The sequence below is a fragment of the Lichenostomus cassidix genome, chromosome 3 (assembly GCF_008360975.1).
Source record: "Lichenostomus cassidix isolate B80296 chromosome 3, HeHo_3.0, whole genome shotgun sequence".
Lineage (NCBI taxonomy): Eukaryota > Metazoa > Chordata > Aves > Passeriformes > Meliphagidae > Lichenostomus > Lichenostomus cassidix.
The window spans coordinates 103,770,644-103,794,583 of NC_139483.1; the positions used below are offsets into that span (position 1 = coordinate 103,770,644).

At 37.5% G+C, this 23,940-nt stretch overlaps 1 protein-coding gene across 1 annotated transcript in view; it reads right to left on the reverse strand.

The window, feature by feature from the left end:
* Positions 1 to 5,051: 5,051 nt before the first annotated feature.
* The window catches only part of APOB (apolipoprotein B), a 36,514-nt gene continuing 17,625 nt past the window's right edge, over positions 5,052 to 23,940 (reverse strand). Inside the window, 11 exon segments of the mRNA XM_085056966.1 lie at positions 5,052 to 5,445; positions 5,447 to 7,056; positions 8,089 to 8,272; positions 9,103 to 9,217; positions 10,069 to 17,649; positions 18,506 to 18,882; positions 20,789 to 20,934; positions 21,216 to 21,403; positions 21,528 to 21,703; positions 22,944 to 23,154; positions 23,751 to 23,872. Of these exon segments, the coding sequence (XP_084913092.1) occupies positions 5,235 to 5,445; positions 5,447 to 7,056; positions 8,089 to 8,272; positions 9,103 to 9,217; positions 10,069 to 17,649; positions 18,506 to 18,882; positions 20,789 to 20,934; positions 21,216 to 21,403; positions 21,528 to 21,703; positions 22,944 to 23,154; positions 23,751 to 23,872 (10,921 nt within the window). The 3' untranslated portion in view covers positions 5,052 to 5,234.

A 23,940-nucleotide genomic window follows, 5' to 3' on the forward strand; every position in this document is an offset into this window, starting at 1 on the left:
AAAGCTGAATACAAGGACATCCATAAAACGCTTTCTACAGAAAACAGTTCTGAACTAAAGCACTAGCAAGCTTTAAAGAAATAAAGTCCGGTGGTCATTGCAAATACCAGAAAATGTCCTGCAGCAAAATAACAAGTTAAGAAGTATGTTAACTTTTTTCCTCTACTTGACAACAACATTGGAATACATCTTAACTGAGGCAGAGGTAGTGGTAACAGAGAAAACGTGGAGAAATAAAGTATGGTATGGAGGCTGCTTCCTTTCATTCTTAGTCACAGCTGCACAGAAACCAGAGCAGAACGTTACCCTTGTAAGAATAACCAGGTTGCCCAGAAACCCAGGAGTCACCAGCCTGTTTCAGCAGTGTAATAGAAGTGGCAGGCAGCACTTAGAGGTTTGTAGGTCTGATACTTTCCCCCACACACAGCCTTAATTAGGACCATCTTTACTCACCCCTGTGGCCTCCTCTAAGTATCTAACCATGCCATTTGCAGGGTAGATGTAGTGAATATTTTCATTCTTTATGCTCACTCTGCTGCGCATTTGGTTCACTCCTTGCTGCAGACCAAGTCTCAGGTCCCCCAGGCACCTATGCTGCATATGGCTTTTGGCTCCTTCTTTAAGGAAACTTGGACACTTGAACAGAGAGTTGTTCCAAGTCCTATTTCCTATAGGCTATATAATGTTTGAGCTAGTTTGTATCACTTGTTCAGAGACCAGAACTTGCTCCTTGAGTCCCAAAGGCAGTGTAGATTAATAGATTTATCTATAAATGCAAGATTGTTTCTAACGTGTCCCCTTGAATTCATTTACTGGGAAATCAATATGAGGTTGTAACTTGTGGTGGGTCTCTGTTTACAGCAAACACCTGGTAAATTCTTCCCAACAGATGCATGGTGTAAGCATTTTGCATGACCTTTGTTACTTCCTGAAGTTGGGGGTGGAAGTAACAAACTTGAGTTTGCTGCTCATTTATTTGATCCTTGCACTCTGCCAATGCCCAGCCTAGCAGATAACCCTTCTCCAGCCACTCTGAGAAGATGTGCAGTTTGTTCTTCTAAGAGCTACAAAAATCACTGTTGAAATATGAATGGTAATAATCATGATATGCTTTTGTGTTCAGTTCCTGCAGGTTGGGGAAGCATCTGTGCTTTGGTATGGCAGAGGGGCACTTCTCTATAAATTCACATGAAAAGCATAGAAGAGGAAAGACACAGAACAGAGTGAAGACTTCAATTGCTGGAATGCTTCAGGATATTTTAGGTTGCAATCTGGTCTCATGGTTGCAATCAGAATGAGGATGTGTTTTCATGCAGGGGTACCATAAAACTTCTCTGTATAATGATATATTACAATAATGATGCAGCCAACTGCTCATAAACCATTGACCAAAGGGTAGGTACAGTGTTAGAGAGGGCAACCTAGAGCCATATCAATTTAGTCACAAGAGAATCACAAAGTAACTCAGGTTGCAGGGGGACCTTGAGAGGTGTCTAATACAACCTACTTCTCCAAGCAGAAGCAAGTTTTAACTCAGATCTTGTTGCTCAAGAATTTGCCCAGTTGGGTCTTGCAAACCTCCAACACAGTCTTTTATTCTATAAGGTCCCAATTTCCCTTAATGCTTTGGATGGATAATGAAATGAGGGAAAGGGTGGTGAGAGGTATGTGTGTATTTCCATGTCTAAGACATGGGACCAGAACCCAAAATTCTTGGCCCTGGCAGACTTTCTCTGTGATGCTAAGAAACCTGGGTAAAAACATATAAAGAAGCTCTGGTTAATGTTGTACAGGCAAGCTTCATTCTGATCTGTCTCGAATTTGTTAGCGATTAATTTTCTTGTCTGCATGTTTTTTCAATGATATTTTGGTGTAGATTTTTGTAGATAATAGTATAGCTTTGTCCTACAGGATCCCTGAGTGCTTCTCAAGTTATACACCTAACTGGCCAAAGCCTACTTCTGCTGAGGCCAATAGACATTTTGCTATCGATTTCATTTGGGCCAGGATTTGGCTGTGTAGAAATGGAATACAAGCAATTCTGTATATCCTTGTGGCCTTTAATAAATTCTGGTTTCCCACCTGGGCAATAAATCTGCCAGCAGAAGAGTAGTACAAAATTTGGTGTCACTTACTGAACAACTAAATATTTTAATATAAATTTTGAAAGGTATCAGTAGGCCATAATGGAAGTTGCTCTAAAAGTATCAATAGCACAATTTAGAGCCAGAGGTGGATGATGGTGTGCATGGAGGTGGATAAGTGTATAGAATCTCTGTATATGCAGCAAAATATGCATGTACTTTTAAATCACTTAATAAAGGATCAGCTCTACTTGGTTGCATAATCTAAAATTCTGGAACATTTTTGCTGTCCTACGTCTGCAAAAGTTTTTCATTTAGGAACACACACGCTTCTTGTCAATGTTACTTCTACAATCACTTAGTTAGAGCAGGGCATATTGTTCTCTCAATTTCTTGTTAAAATGTTTCACTTAATTAAACTTTTACAACCAGTTCTGCTCTATGTCTGATACCTGCTGTAAATTATAAAGGAAAGCCCTTCTGGCATTTATGAGAATTCAGATGATGAAGAATATAGAAAAAAAAGAAAATAAGCAGTGTCACTGAGCCACAGATTCCCTGATTCCCTGTTATCTCCCACACAATTCAATTTAATGAAATAGAATATTTCCTATTATATAAACTAGACTGAAAAGAAGCCAATGTAGAACTAATAATATTACAAATTCTTATACTGAAAACATTTCATAAGTGTAGTGAATTACAATTTGAATAATTGTGGCGTTGCCTATATTTCTGTAACATACTACAAGGGAAATGAGGCTAAAATTTGCTAGATCCTGAAAGAAAACAGCAACAACAACCAAACAACAGGAAAAGGAATGGAAATTAAAGTGACACCTTAAATTACATGCTTGTGGGATGCACACACACAAACATAAACAACCTCTTCCTGTGTCAAAATACTGCCCCAATTTCAAAGGGGTGCTTGAGATCACCTCCCTGGTATGGGAATTTACAAAACAGCTAAGTTCCTGTGAGATCATTTTTGAGAACATTCTGCTTCCAGGCTCTCCCAGACCAACTGTGGGATGATTGCAAGATGGCACATCGATTACAGGGCTGAGAGCTTTAATCCAATTGGCGGCAATGCTGCTATGCGACTTGGAAATCTCCTCTAACCTCTAACCACAGTTTAGTGTGCAAACTATTGTGCTTGCTCTTGGGAAGCTTCACTCTTGCCAATAAGAGCCAGTATTTAGGCTATTTGGCATATTTATTATTCAGTTAACCCATTCCTTATAAGTAAATCCTTTTTTAGCATTTGTAATCCTTCCAAGAACGATGGATGATGGACAGAAATAAATAGCCATGAGGGGGAAAAAAAAGTAAACAAAACTTTAAATCACTCTTCTCCTATAATTATTATAATTTATTTTATTGTCCTTTGTTTCACAGGGCTGTTTGTCATGACAAAAGGAAGCAACAATCAGTCAGTGTCTGAGAAATCTGGTTATGCTTAAACATTTGCGAAATTCAGGGAAATGAGTTGTGCAATCTGACATCCAATAAAGATCAGATGACCCATAGGCTTCAGTTTCTTTGTGAATGAAGGTGAAAGGGCTCTGCAGTTAACATCTTTTTTACTGGGATACTCAATAGAACATGTAAACAGGGATTTTTATACCTTTGGTTTCCCTAGGCAGGGTGACAGATGCAGATTAGTTCTATTCAGAATCAAAACTTATTTTCCAGTTCACAGGGGATTATTCCATCTCTTATTCTGAGAATTTTTGCTATAATTGTGATGGCTGAAAGCTCTGAAGAGAAAATAGATTTACCTTACTTTCTAAGAAGATGCCCACTTGCTGACAGCTAGATAGGCGTGTGTATACTACCATGCTTGTGAGATTCTGATTTCAGGGTTAAAGTAGCCTATCTGATAAGAATCATTACTGGAAAAGTTACTCAGGTAATATTATGTATCAACAGGGATATCAAAGTCTTGGTGCTCCATTGCTTCATGTATGTACTCCATCATACCATGGAAAGAAAACAGTTTCTCTGTTTTCCCATTAATGAACAAGCAACAACCATATTACAGAGTGAACTGATTGTATCAAAACAGACATGTGCACAGAATTTTTAGTGTTGTTTGTCAAAACGTTTATTCTCAAAGAGGCAACATTATTTCAGCCTGAGCATGCATTTCTCTAGGACTGTCTATATAGTATTCCAACAGCTGAAAGTAATACACCATTGCAGGTCAACATATTTTCCTCTTAAAAATAGGCTTATTTTGTGAGTGACTTCTTCAACATGCTTTAAATTCATCTTTAAACTGAGAATTCATTTAAATGGTATAGGCTTTGGTCTAGGCGGGGAAAACTTTTTGACTCCCACAATACACAGGGATGTTTGTGAAACTTTGACACTTAACTAAACTCACAATAAGTAAAAGATAGACAACTTAAAGTGAAACCAGAAATATCATGGGGAAACAGGTGAGAAAACCCTGTATTTCTGAACTATAAATTAGCCAGTAAAAAGAAAACCCATCTAAAATTCTTGGCATAGTTGTCTGAAAACTGATACAGGCATAAATTAATTTTTAAGAAAACCTTTGTATTGTTATCTGAAATTTTCCAGGAGTCAGATTTCTACATTTGTTTATATTTCTATGTTAATTTTCAAATTTTGATGTAAGTTTCAGAATTTATATTTTTTTAAAAATTCATGTCTTTATCTATGCTCTTTTCCTACTTATCTATGAAGGTATTTCTATGCTGGGAATTAGATGTGTTTCCAAGTCTTCCTTCAACTGGCTTATGAATGTGACCTTTCTCTTAAAACCTGTTTATTCTATGTATTCCATGGCTTTTGTGACTATTTACAATATGCATTGCACATTATTGACTTGATCCAACATACTGTGAAATCAAAGAAAAGACTTCCCATTGACCTTGAAAATTGTTGGATTAAGCCTTATGGTAGTAATAAAAGTAGTTCTAATGAATGACACAAAAATGTAATAAAGAACTCATTTATTGGCTTATTAAGCTTATGAAAATAACCTGGTGTAGATTATAAGGTTTTCATTTACAAATTCAGATTCAAACATATCTACCTGCAGCTCCAGTATACTGATTGCTGTTATATTTAAATACATTTTGGTACAAACTTGCTACTTCTCCTCTTCTACATGCCCATTCAGGTGTTCATGTGCTGCTGTGTATTTTCCATAATCTCCTGAGGACTCACTTGCTCGGTGTCAAGTTGTTCATCAGTGGATTGGAGCATTTCTTTCCATTTCCAGAAGCCTTTCTCAATGCTGTGCTGAATCAGTAGGTGTGTCATTTCCACTTTATTTCTGAGTGCCTGTCTGTGTTTTTGGGGCATTTGGTAAATGGACTGCCAGTCACATGGGCATCTGTATTCTGAGCTCTCCTTGACGAACAGCTACATATGGCTTTATGCTCTCAGCTGTTATTTGCTCAAGCCGATGAAGAAGCTCTGAGATATATTGCAGGAAAGCAGAGTAATTTTCTACAGTTAGATCAATTAACCTTTTGGCCTCACTGATTAGCTTTTCTTGGGACTGACTAAGCTGCCCATAGATCTCCCGGAGTTTTTCCTTGAGTTGCTTGTTATGTTCATCGATTATCCTCTTAGCAGCTGCAGACCAATATCGGATCTTTTCCTGAGCAGCAGATGAGAGTTCCATGATCTTCTGTTTTCCTTTTCCTTCAGCATCAGTAATAATGTCATAATACTCCTGACTGTAGATTTCCACCAGTTCTCTTACTTGGTCTGCCAGGCGTGAAACAGAGTTAGCAAGATCTCCAACAACCACCTTGTGCCAATCCACGAGAACATCTATGACTTTCTTCAGCCATCCCAGTACTTTGTCTTCCACCTCATAGTATTTCACAGACAGTCCAAGTGTAGTTGGATCAAAATATTCCTCACGCAATGACTTTACATAGAGGAGCAGCTGGTGCAGCTTTTCTGAAAGGTCCTGGATTGTCTTCTGACTAAAATCTTTGAACTGAGAAATGTATTTTTTAATATCTTTTGTCAAGGATCTCAGCTTCTGTGCAAAGTCTGAAGCCATTGCAGCTCTGTACAGCTGTTGTGTCTGGACTTTGATGTCTTCAAAATTTTTGGATTGCAAATTTCTAACCATTTCTTCTACCTTCTGGAAAACTTGCTGCACTACTTGTTTCAGTTGCTTCAGCCTACCTGAAAAGTCAGCTTCCTGAAGAGTAGCAAATGTCTGCCTGATTTTGTCCTGCAAATCTTTCAGCATTTCTTTAATTTGATCAAGTACATTACGGCCTCTAAGAATTGTTTCAGAAGCAGGAAGTCTGACTTCCAGCTCATTGATAGCTGCAATCAAGGCATCAAAGTACTCCTGAAGTTTTGAAAGGCACAAATCAGCACTTTTTGCTACCTTCTCTGTAGTCATGAGGTATATTTCTTCACCACTGTACTTTTCAGACAGCCCAGGGACCTGGAATTTTGTGGTTTTCAGGAATTCAGTGGCAGAGTCAATTACGTGTTTTATTTTCTGGTGGTACTCTTCTATTATGGCAATTAAAACATCCAAAAGTTTTGCTTTCATTCTTTTGTAGTCAAACTGTTCAGCCTGATCTGCTGCTCTCCGATAAAGCCGTTTAGCTTTGAACTTCAGCTCCTGATATTTGTCAGAGGCCTCATTGGCGGCTGTGCGAAGCTGAGCATCTATTTCATCTATTTGCTTTGCAGCAAAAGTGTATGCTTTTTCAGCATTATTCTGCATAATATTCTTCATCTTTAAGGTGGCAGCACTAATTTCCAGTCCCATGTGCTCCTTGTGGTACCGATTAGCATACCTATAGACTGCATTTGTTATTTGAGGCACTCTTTCTTTCAGACCCAGCAGCAAGTCTTTGGCCGCATCCTCATTCCAGTTGAATTTCATTTGCATATGGTCAGGTTCCTTCAAGGATATCTCACCTTTTAGTATGTCAATGTCCTTCTGAGGAGCAGACTGAAAGTACAAAACAAGGTAAGAAAAGTCCGATATTATTTAAGAGCATATTTCAACATTTGCAGTCGCATCTTTAATTTTATCATATATTAAGACAAGCACACTCCAAATTTTTTTTCCACTGTCTGTTTGCTCTCATTTTGAAAGGTTATTGTGGAAGAAATTAACTTGTACTTTGAGTTTCTTCAAAGAGCAAGACTAGAACATAACTTAGTCTGGTCTTCTTTAAAATCTGACTGCAAATAAGATTTTTCCTTCCTTTGTATTAAATGCCTATCATGTCTCATAAGGTAGGTGAATTTCTTGGGAACATGAGCCTTCTACTCATTCCTGAAATCAATTAAAGTGAATTCAAAAAGCATTTTTTTCATGTGAAAATATTAGAGGATTTAATTTTGTAATAATTTAAACAAATGAGACAATTTAGAGTTACTCAGAGTAGTTAATAAATCCTCAAATGAGAATATATTTACATGTATAGTTTTTTGATTTTTATAGCAAATAGTAAATTATGAGTTTCCTGTGATCCCTAAATTAGTATACAATTTTGGAAGGTAAGATTTTAATTCTGAAATTATTGTAGTATGCCAATAATAAGAGCATGTATTGTAACATATTAATGGATTAAAAAAGACACTTTACAGATGGTCTGACCTCTTCCAGTGGCATTATTCTTATAATGGTCACTTATGTAGTAATTCTAAGTAGCCTGATGGCTATCTATTAACCCTGATGGGTGGCTTATCTAAAACTGACTTTGTTCTTTCTTCACTTTCAGTGGGTGTGCCTTCTTGATTTTAGCAGATACAAAAAAATAACTATGTGAAGGAGTTGAAAACACCTGTTTACACAGATATTACTTTCAGTACGGAAAAGCCCAATGTAGGAAATAAAACCTTTAATTACTGATAATATACTTTTTATCTGGTGGTTAATTTATATCTCAACATAAACACACAAAAAATTTAAAAGGGAACTTTTCCTCTGACCACACCAAACATTTTTGCTTTTTATTGCTCATATCAAGCTTACCTGAGTTTGGTAGTAAACTCTGGCAGTGAGAATTTCATCGTCTGCTTCAATGACATAAGCAAGGGTCCCAGTTGAAGGTGAGGCTATTGAGCCAGATGATTTCCTTTCATTCTCTTGGTAACGCACATGAACATCTGTGAAAGTTGGGCTGATGATATCTAGTGATAAAGTGTCCTCCATGGCTCTGCAACCACAGTAAATACACAGTTATGAAGCAATGCACAAAGCACAAGCCCAATGCTGTATGTCTGCATACAATACCACCTAAAATTTCATCTATATATATGAAATTGTATGTAAACAATGCCTTTAGCATGAAAAGAAAATGTAGGGTTTGCTCCCCACATTTCTTAGAGTTTAGCATGACACATTCAAAACTTCATGGTGCTCCAATTTTCCTGTGTAAGATAAAACCATATTGAGCTCTGTGGAGAATTTTCATTAAATTAGGGTAGCAAAACAAAACCTGTAGGTGTACCATTGTCAGCTTTTTACATATTTCTACAAACTGACTGCAATTTTTCCATCAACACAAGTATAGGCACTACTGTTTATCTGCATTTGTACTTGCCTTCACAGATTCTGTCCCTTGGATGTATCAACACAACACTTGCAGATCAAAACAGGCAGTAAGAGAGACAAGTCTAATCCCTGGTGTGGGCACTTGTGAATAAAAATTACTCTGCAGTGGCTTAGTGAAAGAGTTCCAGTGGGAAAAAACCAAACAACTATGTTGATGGTCAGATCTAGAACTGCTCTCATTATAAAATACTGTGTTTATTTCTCAGTGGTTTTCTTATGGGGGGGTGGTGAGAAAAGCTGCTCTAGATTCCCTGAGAGGGAACAGCTTTCAAGTTTCCTTGAGAGGGAAAAAGACATAGCCAATAATGATGGGGAAGATACACAGGTTCTTATTAATTATAGCAAAGGACCCTGAGGCATTAGACATCAAAGCAACAACACCTCACTGGCAATACGCCCATTGTAAATTACATTATTAGAGCAAATCTTTACCTAAATCCTGAAATAGTCAGATCTTCCTTGTAGTTTGCACTCAGGTCACGATGTGAGAAGCTCCCAGTTGTATTCATAACAAACACGCCTTCTTTATATTCGTAGTTTGAAACAACTGTGAAAAATATTTCAAATGTGTGTATTACCAACAAACAATACAAAATACATGTCCAGTTATATGCTAGATGGCCTGTTGTGGGGTATTTCACTAGTATATCAAACAAGAAACTTCAAGAAACTGAATGCCCATAATGTAACAAGTAAAAAGATATGAAAATATTTATGCAACTGGAGCATTTTAAAACTCATATTCTATCTCAACATGGATATGACATTTTGCATTAATACAGATTGTAAGTGGAGATTCCAATTCCTTGAGAGTTTAGAATTTTATTCTGATCTGTATTTTTAGTATTAATACAAAGTCTAAAACTCAATGCTATATGGGATTCCAGTTTTCTGGCTTGAAAAAAATTTTGAAATCAGATCTATTTAGTTCCTAAGGAAAAAGATAGATTTTTTTTATCTGAAACAGCTGAAACATCAGCCTGCCTTCTTTCCTTTACATGTATTATCATAAGAGATAGGGAAATGTTCTGCTGTTCACAATGAATTCTGCTACACAGAAAAGAGGTATTTCCCGTTTTTTCACAGTATGTAATTTATGTGTGTGTATATATATATATATATACACACAAATATATGTGTGTATATATATATATACATATATATACATATATGTATATACACACACAGAGTCATTAGCCTTCAGGGTGACTGACTGACACTCTATAGTAATTTATGAAAAAATGCTGCTGCTGATAAAAAAAGGGTCATCTAATGTCGATGCTAAATAGACAGAAACACCTTCATATGAAAAGCCCTGGGGAAAAAATATCTGAAAAAGCCTACTCTACAATATTTTTTTTCCCAAAAACAGTGGCATATAGAATTTAAATGTCTTACCATTCAGGTCATATTCCAGGAATTGCAATGTTGAGCTGCAGGTAGAGTCAATGGAATGTTCAAAAGAGCCCTTCTTATTTATGAAGTCTGTTTTCCAGGTGACATTGTACAAAGGGGAAGCAATTTTGAAAGATCCAGTCAAGGCACCAAATGATGGGATGTAAATTCCAGCAGGCAAGGATATTTTCAGAGGGGGGATCTCAATTCTCTGTTCAGGAATGGTAATTGTAGGCAGTTCAAAATCTGCAATTTTATTAGCTACTTCATCCATATCTACAGAGAAACTGCCAATCGAAACACTCTTTGGTAGAGTGAATTGAGACACAGTGATTTGGTATTCAGGTATTGTCAACTCAAAAAATGGCATTTTATATTCTTCTAATGTAATATAATTTGCACCTACATCCACTTTGGGGATTCTTAGTTTTGGCAGTGTGGGTAAATGGACATCAAATGGCATCGTGCTTAGTGTCTGTGGAATTTTTATGCTGCGCAAGTCCATGGTGTATGCTGGGACCTGCAGAGTGGTGAAAGGAAGGCTGAACTCTGGAGTGCTGAGAACAGGGCTTGGAGCCTTTAGGTGTAACTCAGGAATAGTGACAGTGAAGCCATCAGTCAGCTTATTCACAGGTATGGGGAAAAAGTAACCATCCTCACTCTTTGTGTACACGAGGGATGCTGAGCCATTCAAATACTGTTTCCTGTCAGCAGTGGTAGTGACATCCAGCTTCAAGATATCCCATAAGGTCTTCTCAGAAATGGGACACTTTATGCGTTTGAGGAAGCCCATGTATCCTTCCAAAGATCCAGAAACGACAAATTTTGCCTCTGATTTTTCATTTGATAACTGCGTATCATGACTGATGGATAATGAGTGAATTTGGCCTTCACCCTTCCAGCCAGCTTTCTGGTTTGCAGGACTGATTTTCACTACAACAACCTGATTAACTGATGCCATGCCCACGTAGGGATTTGGCTGAGTGGCTTGAATCTGAAGATCTGCTGATACATCCCAAGGAGCCAGCTCAAAGGTTGCTTTGCACTTCTGAGTCCCTGCTGTTGTGAAACTAGGTGTATATTGTGCATAGTTCTTCCCATTGTGCTCCCAGACTGCATAAACACGACGAGTAGATGCTTCAACTGCAAGTAATTCTTTGGTTTCAATCATCCAGAGTCCATCTGCTTTAGAGTGTGCTTCAAGTTTGAGGGATGACCGAGCTCCATTAGCATTCAGATAGGTGTTTGCCTCATGGTCTAAACTTCCAGAAAATGTATTTCCAGTGTAAAATACTCCATCAATATCCCCAGTTGTAGAAGATTCTACTGATATGTAATATGAAAGGCTCTCTAAAGCAAATTTGTGAGCAATTTCTCCCTTAGCACTGGTACCATACTTGGGAGTATTAAAATCATACATTAATTTTATCCCTGAGGAAAGAGTGGGTTTAGATTTTGTATTTCCAGAAAGTTCTTGGCTGAAATTCATTTTTAAAACTGGTGTATCAACTTCTATGTTTGTTGCCACTGAAGCTTCCATGATCCTCTTTAAGAGCATGATGGTGCTATCATGGTTTCCTCCTAGATATTTGTTATTACTCAGGGACAAGGCTGTGGCCAGCTTCAACCCCCTTTTCCTTGTCAAACTTGATGAACCATCCAGCTTAAATTGCAGTGCATCAATGACAGAAGAGGATGAGACACTGAGATGCCCAACAATATCCGACTGATTAAACAGCCCAGCATTTGCAGTTAAAGTGATCACACTGGATTTAAATGAGAAGTCATAAGTAATGTTACCCATGGCAGGAACTAAGATGTGGTTTCCTGAGCTGTTGATTCTGAATCTAGGAAGCTTTAGAGTGCGTAGATCTGGGGGGATATGAAGGACTGGAAGCTCAAGAGAAGGTACGACTACTGTGTAAGATGGAACTGAAAAGCCAATAATTGGGACTGTGAATCCTCTTGTGCTTATTTCTTTTGGAAGAGTGAAACCAAAGGCTGGCATCTCAGCAGTGAAAGGAGCAACTTCAATATTCACAATTGGAATGGTGTATCCTGGAATGCTGAGGGTCCGTGGCAGTTTGTTCAGTGATGTTTGTATTTTGTATTTGTCAAGTTTAGTTTTGGCTTCATTATATGACTTTGTGAGAAAATCTAAAGCTGCGTTTCTCCCTTTCTCAAAATGCTTGTTGAACAAAAGGATGTTTCTATTAAGTACTTCATGCACTTTTGCTAAAGGAAGTGGGATTACATGCACGTCTTTGTTTTTCTCATATTGAGCATTCAAATTTAGATCAAAGGATTGTCTTGTCGTCTTCAATAATTCCTTCAGGCCTACCTGTTCCCACAGTGAAAAATCTTTCAGCTGAGGAGTTTTGATTCCAGTGTAGGGAATCTGAATCTGAGGAATGGTTAGAGGAATATTTAGGAAGTCCAGGTTGGCATCTCCATTCATTTCGACATGAGCTTCAATTCTGTCATCATTGCTGCCAGCAGACATATTATGGGAATATCTGTATTGATTGAACCTTCCAGTAGCTTGCCAGTGGACCTGCTGAGCAGAAGAACTGAGGGCAAATCCATAGTTGTTCAGGAAGTCAATTTTGCCAGTCAGTTTCATTGGGAAGCTGATTTTCATATTTCCATCATTGTTTGTTGAAAGACGAATTTCAGAAAGCTTTGCCAAGAAGGAAAGCTCATTATTTACAGTTCCAGTAATCCGTCCATGGAGCCGAGCATTGTGAGAGCCTGTTAATTCTACCTTCATTCCTAGAAGCTCTCCTGTGCCTTTCATGTTCAGAACGCTACGTCCCACACGCTGTGACTCAATTTCAGACTGAATCTGAAGTGTTGCAAACATTAAGGAATGACATTCATATCTCATAGCTTGGTTGACTTTCAGGTACTTATCATTTATTCTGTTGTTGGCAGAAAATGTAATACTGGGGCCCTCAACCTTGAAAGTGGCATCTGAATCATGAGTGCCTTCATCAGAGAAATTTGGTGAAGCCCATTTCCAGTTTCCTCTACCAGCAGAAGTAAATGATATGTATCCTGCTTCTACCTCTGTAGTCATGTTATTGACCAGATCAGCCTGGCTGGAGAAATCAGCTTGTGGAATATTCAGTCTGTGGGAATATGCCGTTCCGCTCTGCATCCAAATTTTTCTTTGCAGCTTGACCATTAAATTATTCTGCAGTTCTACTGAATTTTTCTTTGTATGCAAGTTTGCTCTAGTTTCAGCTTCACCTTCTACCGAGGTCCCTAAAAACACCACTTCATTGCTGTGATCAACTTTAAGGAACCTATGGTTGACTTTCATGGCATTTTTAAGGTTCAGCTGCTTCATGTCAGGGGCCAGGAGACGTGAATCTGCAATAACACTAAAAACTAGGAAGTCTAATTTGGATGTTGTTTGAGCTGAAATGGAGGTCACAAATTCTGGACTGTTTGCAGATGTTGTAGTATTACGAAGCTCAGCTTGTGTAGACAGTGTGAAGAATGGAGACGTGACTCTGAAAGCACCAGACAATTTGCCAAATGTTGGAACAGTCACAGTATGTGGGATACGTGGGAGCTGGAATTCTGGTATCTTCATGTTAGGAATCTGGAGATTGTCTATGTTTAGTTTTGGAATCAATAATTCTGGTATTTGAAACTGAGGTATTCGTATTTCTGGGAAAGAAATGTCAGAAAAAGGTATATCTCTCATCTTCAGTTCTTTCAAATATAAATCGATAGATGGTAACTGAAATTCATCAGACATGAATTTGTCTATTGTTCTCACAATCATAAGCTTAATCTCAATCAAGTCAATTGTAAAGGAAGGAACTTGAAAGGTATTTAGAATTTTAAATTCTGGGGTAGTAAATTTCATTGGGATTTTCATGTCCTTTAGTCTCTTCATATTGATCTCATAGGAGGGGATACGGAGATCAGTCAGAGGGACAATGAATTCTGGTGTGCGAAATGTTGCTTCCCGCAGACTTCGGAGACTAACCTCAAAGGCAGGTATAGTGACTATAACAGTCCTGATTTCAGGAACTTTAAATCCAGTTTCGACAAACTCTTTTAAATTTTCAGCCCAATTTTTTAGGTCATACTTTTCAGCCAACGCAATGATTTTTTTAAAAGCTGCGCTCCATTGGTCTGAAATGTATGTGACAACAGAACTGTAGAACTGGCTTATCTTCTGAAGACACCACTGGAATTCCTGAGAAATATCCATTTCAGAAATCCTCTCTCGCAGGTCTTCCAGATGTTCATTTACCTTGGCTTTGAGATTAGCAAATGTTGTTGAGTCTATGAGCTCCCTGAGCCAGTTAATTATTGCAGCAAGCTTCGTGTCCTTAAGTTGTTCCATGTATTTTGAAATCACAGATCTAAAATCTCTTAAATACTGTTTCAGGGCTTCTGCTTTCTGTGGAAGTTCTAGATTTCTGAGCTCCTCATTTATTTTCTGGGTCACTTCTCGAATTTTGTTATTTGTGTCATCAACAAATTGGTTATAGTCAAAAGCCTTGAGATATTTAATAACCATGTCAAGGAACTTGTTGACTTCCTTTATCATCTTTTCATAATCAAAGGTTTGCACTTTCTTGACAGCATCATCAACAAAAGCAACAACTTTATCAAAGCATGACTTCACATTGATATTTTGCAGGTAGATGGTCAGTTTCTGGACAGTTTCTTTTATTCTGTACTGCTTAAGGAGTTCTATCATTCTGTCAATTAAAAAATATATCTGCTTATCAATTTCATATTTGACTATCAGTTTGTGCACATGACCACGGAAAGCACTTATCTTCTCAGATACTTCATATTCATCTATCCAATTAAGAATAAAGTCTTTGATTTGTTCAAGAATTTCATTGATATTTTCAATTGGCAAAGAACGTTTAATTTTTTCTAAACATCCTTTAACATCAAATTCTTTAATCTGTCGTTTCAAATTTTCTGCAATGCTTCTGACATCAATATTCTGAATTTGAATCTTGAGTTGTTCTAGGTTTTTCTGTATCCTAGCTGTGATTTCATAATCATCATCTACATTTTTAATCCAAGCCAAAGTGCTGCTTCTGATTTCGTTAAGATCATATTGTTGGAAAAAGACCCGCAATTTTTCAATGATGTTGATTACAGTTGTTCTTACCTGATATTTGTTATCTAGAGCTGTCATGGTTTCAACTATTTGCTCAAGAAGCTGTACAATAAGTGCTTTAATGTCATACTGCTCGTAACAGTCTTTGATGTATTGCTCAATTTCTATCAGATAGATCTGCAGCTGAGACAGTATTTCTTTAAGATTGTCCATGGCTTTTTCCAGCATAATTTGGAGATCATCAGATGTTATTCTGTAGTCCTTTGTGAAAGCAACAAAATTAGTTTTCATGCTGCTAATTTTGTCTTTGATATCTAATTTGTCCATGTAATCATTAATGTCCTGTGGCAGTTTGTCCAAAGTTGCCTTGTATTTTTTCATGTGTTGTTCTATGTCTATGCTCTTCAGGTAACTTTGTATGGCCTGCAGTGTGGATAGAATGGTGCCTCTGAGTTTTTCAAAGTAAACTGGCAAATTTTCCAAGAAGGGTAGGCTAATGACATGCATATCTTTATTTTTGTCGTACTTCACAAAGCCAGAGATGCTGAATTCTTGAGGCTCTGACACGCTGTTCCTGAGACCCAATACATCTATTAAATTAACTTCTTCAGATGTTAATGGTAGTATGACTGATTTGTCCATTACAGAGAGATCTGCTAAAGCTCTTCCGTTAAGTTCCACACCAATCTTTTCTGCATTATTGTAAGCACTGAAATCTTGTGAATATACATTATTGTTTAGCTGGCTTTTCAATTTCCAAGCACTTGACTGCTCTGATGGAGTAAAAAGCATATGAATTTTGTTATCAAGCAGCGTAGTGTACCTTCCTCTTGACTTCAAGCTATGGCTGGTAGAGCCTCTGTAATCATGGGAGAAAGTGAAAGCAAGAGGCTCTGCTTTAAACAGGAATTTGCTGTACAGGTCTCCTGTGTGCTCACCCACAGCAACCAGCTTTCCATTAGCATTGGTGTGTATGTCAGCAGTGATGACAAATGGGGCCAGAGTGGAACGCACAGCATTGCTGAAACGCAGAGATTTGGAATCACAGTTCGTGTTCATGGTAACTGAGGAAGAAAGTCCTGCCACATCCAGATGAACTCTGTGAGTCACTGCTGCACCTTGAACGTTTGCCACGGTGTCTGTTTTCAAGTCTGCAGTTAGACCAGCACATGTAAGGGTGTAGGTGTGCCTTATTTCATTTGCTCCATGGGCTCCTCTGACGTTGCCACCCAAGTTCATATTCAGAGGCTCGAGAAGGAGTTCTGCTTTGTTGGAAACTTCTGTTTTAGTGTATTTAAGATTATTGGTCAGTTTAGCTGTAAGTGAGGCAGGCTCCAGTTGAAGGTCAAAAACATGTTTGTGGAACTTGTCAAAGCTGAAGCTGTTGTCTAACTTTGAAGTAAACATTAAGGATAAGCCTGGAATATTCAAATCATTTGTGTACTCCAACTTAATGTCTTTGAACGATCCTTGCAAATTATTTGAAAACTTGAGTCCTTCTGTATTAACTCTGAAGTTTAAAACATGCTTGTTGTCCATACCCAGAACCGTACTCTGATATTCACTTCCCAGCATTACTTCTGTTAGGCTCACTCTTCCACCTACATTGAATTTTGCATTGTTTTTCCCGTAGCGCCCCGAAGAGGACAGTGACATGGAGCCTCCAGCAGTGTCAAGCTTGGCATTCATTTCACTCTGCATTGCCAAGGGACTAAACTGCACGTTGGTGGTTGCACTGCTGGCTAGACCATACCGATTGACATTGAGTGATGACTTATGTGCAGCTCGATTCCTCTGGTCAGTCAGGGAGATATCAGTGTTGAAAACAAGATCCTGGGAATTGAGAGAACCTGCAAACAAGGCATAATACTGGATTTGCTTGTAAGTGGCTTGGTTCTCAGATCGAAGTGCTGCCATCTTCTTTGACAAAATTATTTCAAGCTTATTGACACCTGCAGTTTGTCGATACCTCCCATTGGTTTCAGATGAAATTTTCAGCTGGCTGTTTTCACACTTTAGTGAGGCTGTGTTCTTTACTAGTCCATTTTGTACATCAGAAACTGAAGTAATGGAAAATGAACCATCACTGTATCTGCCAGACATCTGATTGGTAGCCTGAAGGTAAGAGGAATCCAGTTTCAGATTTGATTTTCCCTCTAATACCCGTCTCTTCTCATTGTATGTGGTAGACAGAGTGTAAATGCTTCTTGCAAACACAGAAGCCACTTCCAGCTGCCCTTCCATTTTGACGTTATTGGTATTCATGTTATTTATCTTTTCAGAAACAATATCACTGGCAAATGAAAGCTGAGGACCCAGAGTACTTGATGCTGTAAGTGATAAGGTGTAGTTTGCAGCTGGAATAGGTTCATAACTCTTTCTGCCAGACAGCTTAAAAACTGATGTTAAGAGTCTGTGCTTCAGATGATTTTCATATGCACAGATGAATCCATTTCTGTTATATGATGCTTCTCCAGAACCTGAAACAGGAAAAAGATCACAAAAGGTAAGTGTCTCTGTACCTTTTTGTCTTTAAAAAGTCTGATGCCACTGAAGTTCTGTGCTACTGCTTGAATCGCAATTACTGTTACACCATTTTGTTTTAAAGGCCTAAATATTTTGGTAAATACTGAATATTTCTGTAAAAATGGCTACCATTTTGATATTTGAAGCTAAAGTTTTGAACTACAAATAAATTAAGTCTTTACACTACTCTACTAAATATAATAATGTGAAATGACACAAAATTATGTCATTATTTAAACTTAAATTGAGAAGATGGACTCAAGAATAGCCCATATCTAACATTCCTGGATTTCAGTGTTTTCTTTAGCATGCCTCAGTTATGGTGAGGAGTTTAGAAAAAAATTGAGTCAGTTTGTCCCTTTGCAGTTTGAGAATCCAAACTGCAATTTTAGGGGAACTAACTTAAAAATATAAACTTATGGCAATATATAGATAAATGATAAGGCAATTAAATATATATACATACATAAATAGACTGAGAAATAAATTGTGGGCATACACATACACCTACACTTGATTTATCAGCTACACAAGTGTTTGCAGAATCACGCCTTCAGTTTTGAAGGACGTTTTCTTCCGTAAGGAATATCTAGGAAAATATGGACTCTAAAAATCTTTACTGAATTAAACTGACTTCACTTTTAGTGCCTGAATAAACAGGCATACACACATAACATCTTTAAAAACAAAGGGAAAGGGATTTGAGATTGCACAACACCTATCTTTAAATAATGTGCTGTACCTGAAAAAAGGGTAACAAAATAACTAAAGCAGGTTTGCAAACACTGCAGTATTAGCAAGCATTCTTACCTTTCACACTGTAGGCAAGCAGCTCAAGAATTGAATCAGCATTGGTGTTGTAGGTAGCTTTGATGCCAGTGGCTCTCTCTGTGGTGCTGTTTGTTATGGTGTATGCAGCTGTCCAGTTGTAATAGTTGCTGTACACATTGGCAGAGACCTCCAACTTGCCCAGCAAAGGCACACGGAAAGGATAGGATTCTGGAACAGTGAATTTTGGGATTCTGTACTCCTGAGATGGCACACTTATTCCCATGGACTCCACTACCAGAGGAGGTGTTCTAACAGTCTGCGGCATCCACATCTCATCAGATGATCTTCCCGCAAATGGCAATGGAATATCAATTACAAAACTGTTTTTGTTTAAGTTGTATCTGATCCGGCCTTCACTGGAAAATAAAGATAACTCTGTTAGAAGCTGTAGTTTCATGAAGCATATACAGGACCTTCCATGATTCTACTCTGCCCATGATACTGAGCTTACTTACATGCATATATCAATGTCCTGACTTTAGTTTTAGAGAGAAATGTAATGATCAAATATTAATATCAACATTTTTAAGCACTCATTCATCAGAATACACTGAAAGTACTTTTGCTGTCAGGGAATTCTCCCAATGTTTTTTCCTCTCATTCCATAAACAGAGAGACTTGTAGGTCAAGTAAAAAAAAAAATCCTCCAAAAACACTGGCACACTTGCAGGATGCTGAGTACTAGGTAAATGGAATTACGTTTTTTCAAAAAGTGATGTATTCTTATAGAAATGCATGAAATCATATTAGCATTAGACATGCTAAGAATCTAAATTATTGAGAATTTCTCTATCTTTCTCATTATTAGCATTTCAAAAGTTTCATCCAAATATTCAGCATTTTTAAATTCTGAATAAAAGGAAATAAAAATTCTAAGCATATGACCAGGAGCTAGGGCTGAAAAATGGGCTCACTGGCTGAAAAAGTGTAATTACAAAAAGGCAAAGCAGAAGGAGACTTGGCCTTAATTTGTGAATGAACAATAAGCTGGCAAAGATACTTTTCTTGTTTGCCTAACTGGTGTTTTATATTGCAAAATCTTCCATTTTTACACTTAGAGCTACATCCTGAGATGAAAATTAAGCAAACACTTCTGAAATTTGTCCCTTTACGTCAAAAGATTTAAAAAGCAACAAAAAAAAGCAGTAAAAAATCCTATTATTATTGTTAGCATAGATGATAACAACCTAGGAGAAAAAAGAGTTTCTTCCTTGCTTATACATAGCTCAGAAAAAAAGATTTTAGAGATATAAAATCCAAGACTGTTCTTCATTTGTTTTTGGAATCCAATCTTACACTAGCCTCTGTTGTCCTTTACATTCACTTCTGCTTTCAATATTTCCTGGCTCATGAGAAAACTACATGGTTGTGTTTCAATTTATCACAGAGGTAGCTGTGGGTGTATTCTGAAGTTACTACCAAGCAACATCGTTCCTTGAATTCTTGTGCAAAGGCAAATCAGCAATGAGATAGGAATGGCAGTGGCAAGAACAGTATGTGCTACAAACTGTAATGAGAGAAAGTCTAACAGGTGCATAAATATTTTAAAGTTTAGCCCCCTCTGGCTGAGTCTAACATCCTGGAATTATGCTATTTATCTACATTTTAGTCTCTTTTTCTTTGTCAAACCCTACACCTTGGAACTTTTTAAACATGTTGGATGATTTCTATGAAATTTGGCAGAAGGGCAATGACATTTATGCAAGTTCTGTGAAACTCTCTATTAGGTAGAAGAGATAGGGCCAAACTAGTGCAATCATCCATCCATATGTGCACAACTTCCCTCGGAGCAAGTCAGGCTTGGGATGAGGTCAGGTTGCTCTAGTGGTGGAGGTTAACCAGTATGTGAAGGGAAATGGAAAGAGCTGTCCAACAGAACTGCATAGGAAATGTAGAGCTATGAGGGTTATGGCCAAAGACAAAGTGTCTACAGGGATATAGGATACAAATCTATGGAAAACATGGTTTCAGTAGTTCCGTGACTGAAAGTCTGTTGAACTCTGCATTTTTGTTCAGTACGCCTTTTTAATATAATACAATACTTTGGGATCTATTCATATACTGCATGAAGACAAATCTGTATGAAATACTCCATATAATTTCATGTCTCTGACTTTAAAGTTCTTTGTTGTAATTCCAGTTTTATGCTAATGTTTACAGAAATTCCATGCTGTTTTATAAAATGAAAGTAAAGTAACACAAAAATATGAAGAAATATCTATTTTCAGTTTCGTGCTTCACTATCCCAATTTCACTCCTTACCTTTTCAGGAAAAGTTCTTCAGGAATGGTGATAACAGGCAGGTTAAGTTTCTGAATGTTCAGTTCCTGCAGTGCACTTAGTTTGTCTTGCAGAGTCTGGGCATAGGGGGCATCTTTTGATGTCTTTTGCAGCCAGGTGTTGGTTGCCTGCAATGAAGAGAAACAATTTTCAAAGTAAATAACAAGTTTTAGGACTTCCCAGTAAAGTTATCTGAAAGTTATTTGAATTAGCCAAATACTGAGCTTTACTTATCTGCTAAGGTGACTAGTTCTATCGAAGCTGGAAATACACAGCTTATTCATCCTTGTAAAATCACTGATGAGTGATTTTACAAGTAGTTCTTATTTTTGGCTTCCATGAAAGAGACAAGAATTCCTCAGGGCTATGTGGTGGAGCTCTAATATCTAATACAGGTTGAAAACCATACCACAATAAACTGTGACACTATATGCCGCAGTGTCATATCTGTATGAGCCACTTTCTGATCCAGCAGGGTGTTGGCATGCTTCTCTAGGGTTTTGGGGTAGTCTGAAAAGTCAACTGGGAAGGCAGAAGACAGCTTTTTCACAGCAGCAGTGGCACCTGAATTCCACTCCAGCTCAACTTTCTCAGCATCTAAAAATCATGAATTGAAAGGAAAAGGGTAAAATTATTAATATTCTTGAGATATACTATAAAATAATGTAAAAATATGCTTAAATTTATAGGTTGTGTATGTGGATCATGTTTTTGCCCCTACCATATCTGAGAAGAACTTTCTTTGAAATTGAATTTCCATGAATTGTTGCAGCTGAGCTGATCTGAAGATATGCTTTGTTTGGTGAATAATTAACCAGTGCTTCACTTCTAAGTTCGGTTTGCAGGCGAGGAACAGAAACAATGCCTCTTAACATTGCCTCTTCCAGGCCAGCATACCTGTGAAAGAAAAAATAATGTGAATAAAAATATTTAACAGTACTTTTTCAGGACCAATGTCAGCATTTAAATCTATAACAAAGGCATAATAGGTGTCATAAAAAATTAGATCAAACTTGTAAACACTGTTCTAATTCAATGAATATTTTCAGCTTCTGCTAGTTTGGAAAATCTGTAGTAGACTATTATAATGCTACTGTGCAGATACACACAGTAATGAGTCTGTGTTAATTTCATAAGAGTGAAAAGGATGGAAATATGTACCTGTCCTGGCAAAGTTGCAATTTAACCAAACACTGAATGCCTTACTCAAACTGAATTCTCTACTGAGGATACAGACTGTGGCCATGAATCACACAGAAGCAAAATACTTGACAAAATATATTATGCCACTGGGCTTCATTTTCTCTTATTCACATTTATTTTATATCTCTGTAACTTTGTTGACTTGAGCAAACTTCTAGTATTATGTTAGTGCAAATGAAAGGCAATTGAGGTCCCTGACATCTGTCCAAAGCTCCCACTGATATCAGAGGCAAGTCTACATGAACAGCAAAGACAAAGACTCCCCGGGGCACCATCAAGATCACAGAATTCCATGGAAGATTGAGGTTTATTAAAGAATGTGATCAACCCATTTCACTATGGGCTTGTGAGGCAGACAATTTTAGAAACCCTGGCAGGCTCAACATTTTTGTTAGCTCCCCTGTAGATGTTCCGGGAAATATTCTCATCGTGAAGCGTGGGAATTTTTACAGGAAGCTCCCAGTTATTTTTGGTTTTGTTTCTTACTGAGTGCCATTAGATTTCTTCATGGGGAGATGTAATAACTTTTTTTAGAGCCAAGCATATCCAGTAAAAGATAATACCTCTCTGAACAAACCTTGCCTTGTTTATACCCTTGGATTATCACACCTGCAATAACAGTAGTACAATGCATTCTTGTAGTCGTGTGTGCAAACATGGAAGAACTAGCTCAAGGAACTTGCAATACAAATTATACATACATATATCTAGTAGGAAAGATCAATTAATGCATTATATATGGTGTTTGATGTATTGCAAATAAAATACTTTAAAGTTTTTTTTAATTGGGTTTCAATGGCAAATTTATCTGTCTCTATATTTAAGAAATTTCTCCAAAACAAGATAGAAATTTCCTGCATTTCTACTGCCAATAAAACCTTTACCTATCTTATTCAAAGATAGCTGTAAAATTCTAAATGGTATCCTGAGTTACCTTATCTGACCAGTAAGAGTAACTTCGGGAATCTTCTTGTTGTTGAAGTCTAAGACAAAGGTGTATGCTTTCTTCCCAGAAATGGATTCATCAGTAATTCTGAAGCTTGTACCAAAGTCAACATCAACATCTGGTATGTGGACATCACTGGTCAAAATCTTTTTGCCTCTGTTGTACCTGAAGGTCAATGTGGCCTCGTGCTGGTTTACGCCTAGAAAATATAATGTACTTTGGTTACAATGGTTATAATGTACTTTGGTTATTCACAACTGTGGAATCTGCTTGGACTTTTCTTCAAGTGGGAATAAAAAAGGATCAACTGGAAATGATATCATGCCAAAGATCTAACACAACCTTTGATGAGTCTGATTAGCAACTGGGTAACCCTTTTTCCTCTCATTTTCTAAACACACCATGGGCTGATCCACCAACCCATCAATACTTTTGTTATTTAAATGATCCCACAGATGGTTTGTATGCTTTCATTCCACATTTCATCAGAAATGTATTTTTTCTCTTGCTCATACAGAACCCCTAACATCTACTCTTCCTTGCATCCATTCACCAACATCACTTTTATTTAAATAGTGCAAAATACAAAATCAGCCTCTCATAATGAAAATCTTGCACTGGAATTGCATACATGAAAGGAAATGGAGTTAAAGTGTTGGCCTACTTGGCTGTGAAAAGGGTATTCTATCTTATGCTGTAAAGAATTCTATTAAGGTTTATTAATAAAAATCTCTTTTCTAATAAATGACACAGTTCAAAACCAAGCAAAACCACACAGGCTTTTCAGACTCTTACCTTCTGCCTGGACAGCAAACTTTAAGGTGTCTATCTGGTCACTTCCCTCTCTCCGCAGTTCATAGTTTGCACTTGCAGAGTATTCCTTTACTTCACCTGTGGACACTAATTCAACTTCAAATCTACAGAGAGAGTAAACAAATGTCTTGTGAATAACTGTTTTGTCCATGATCACAAACAGAAGAAATCA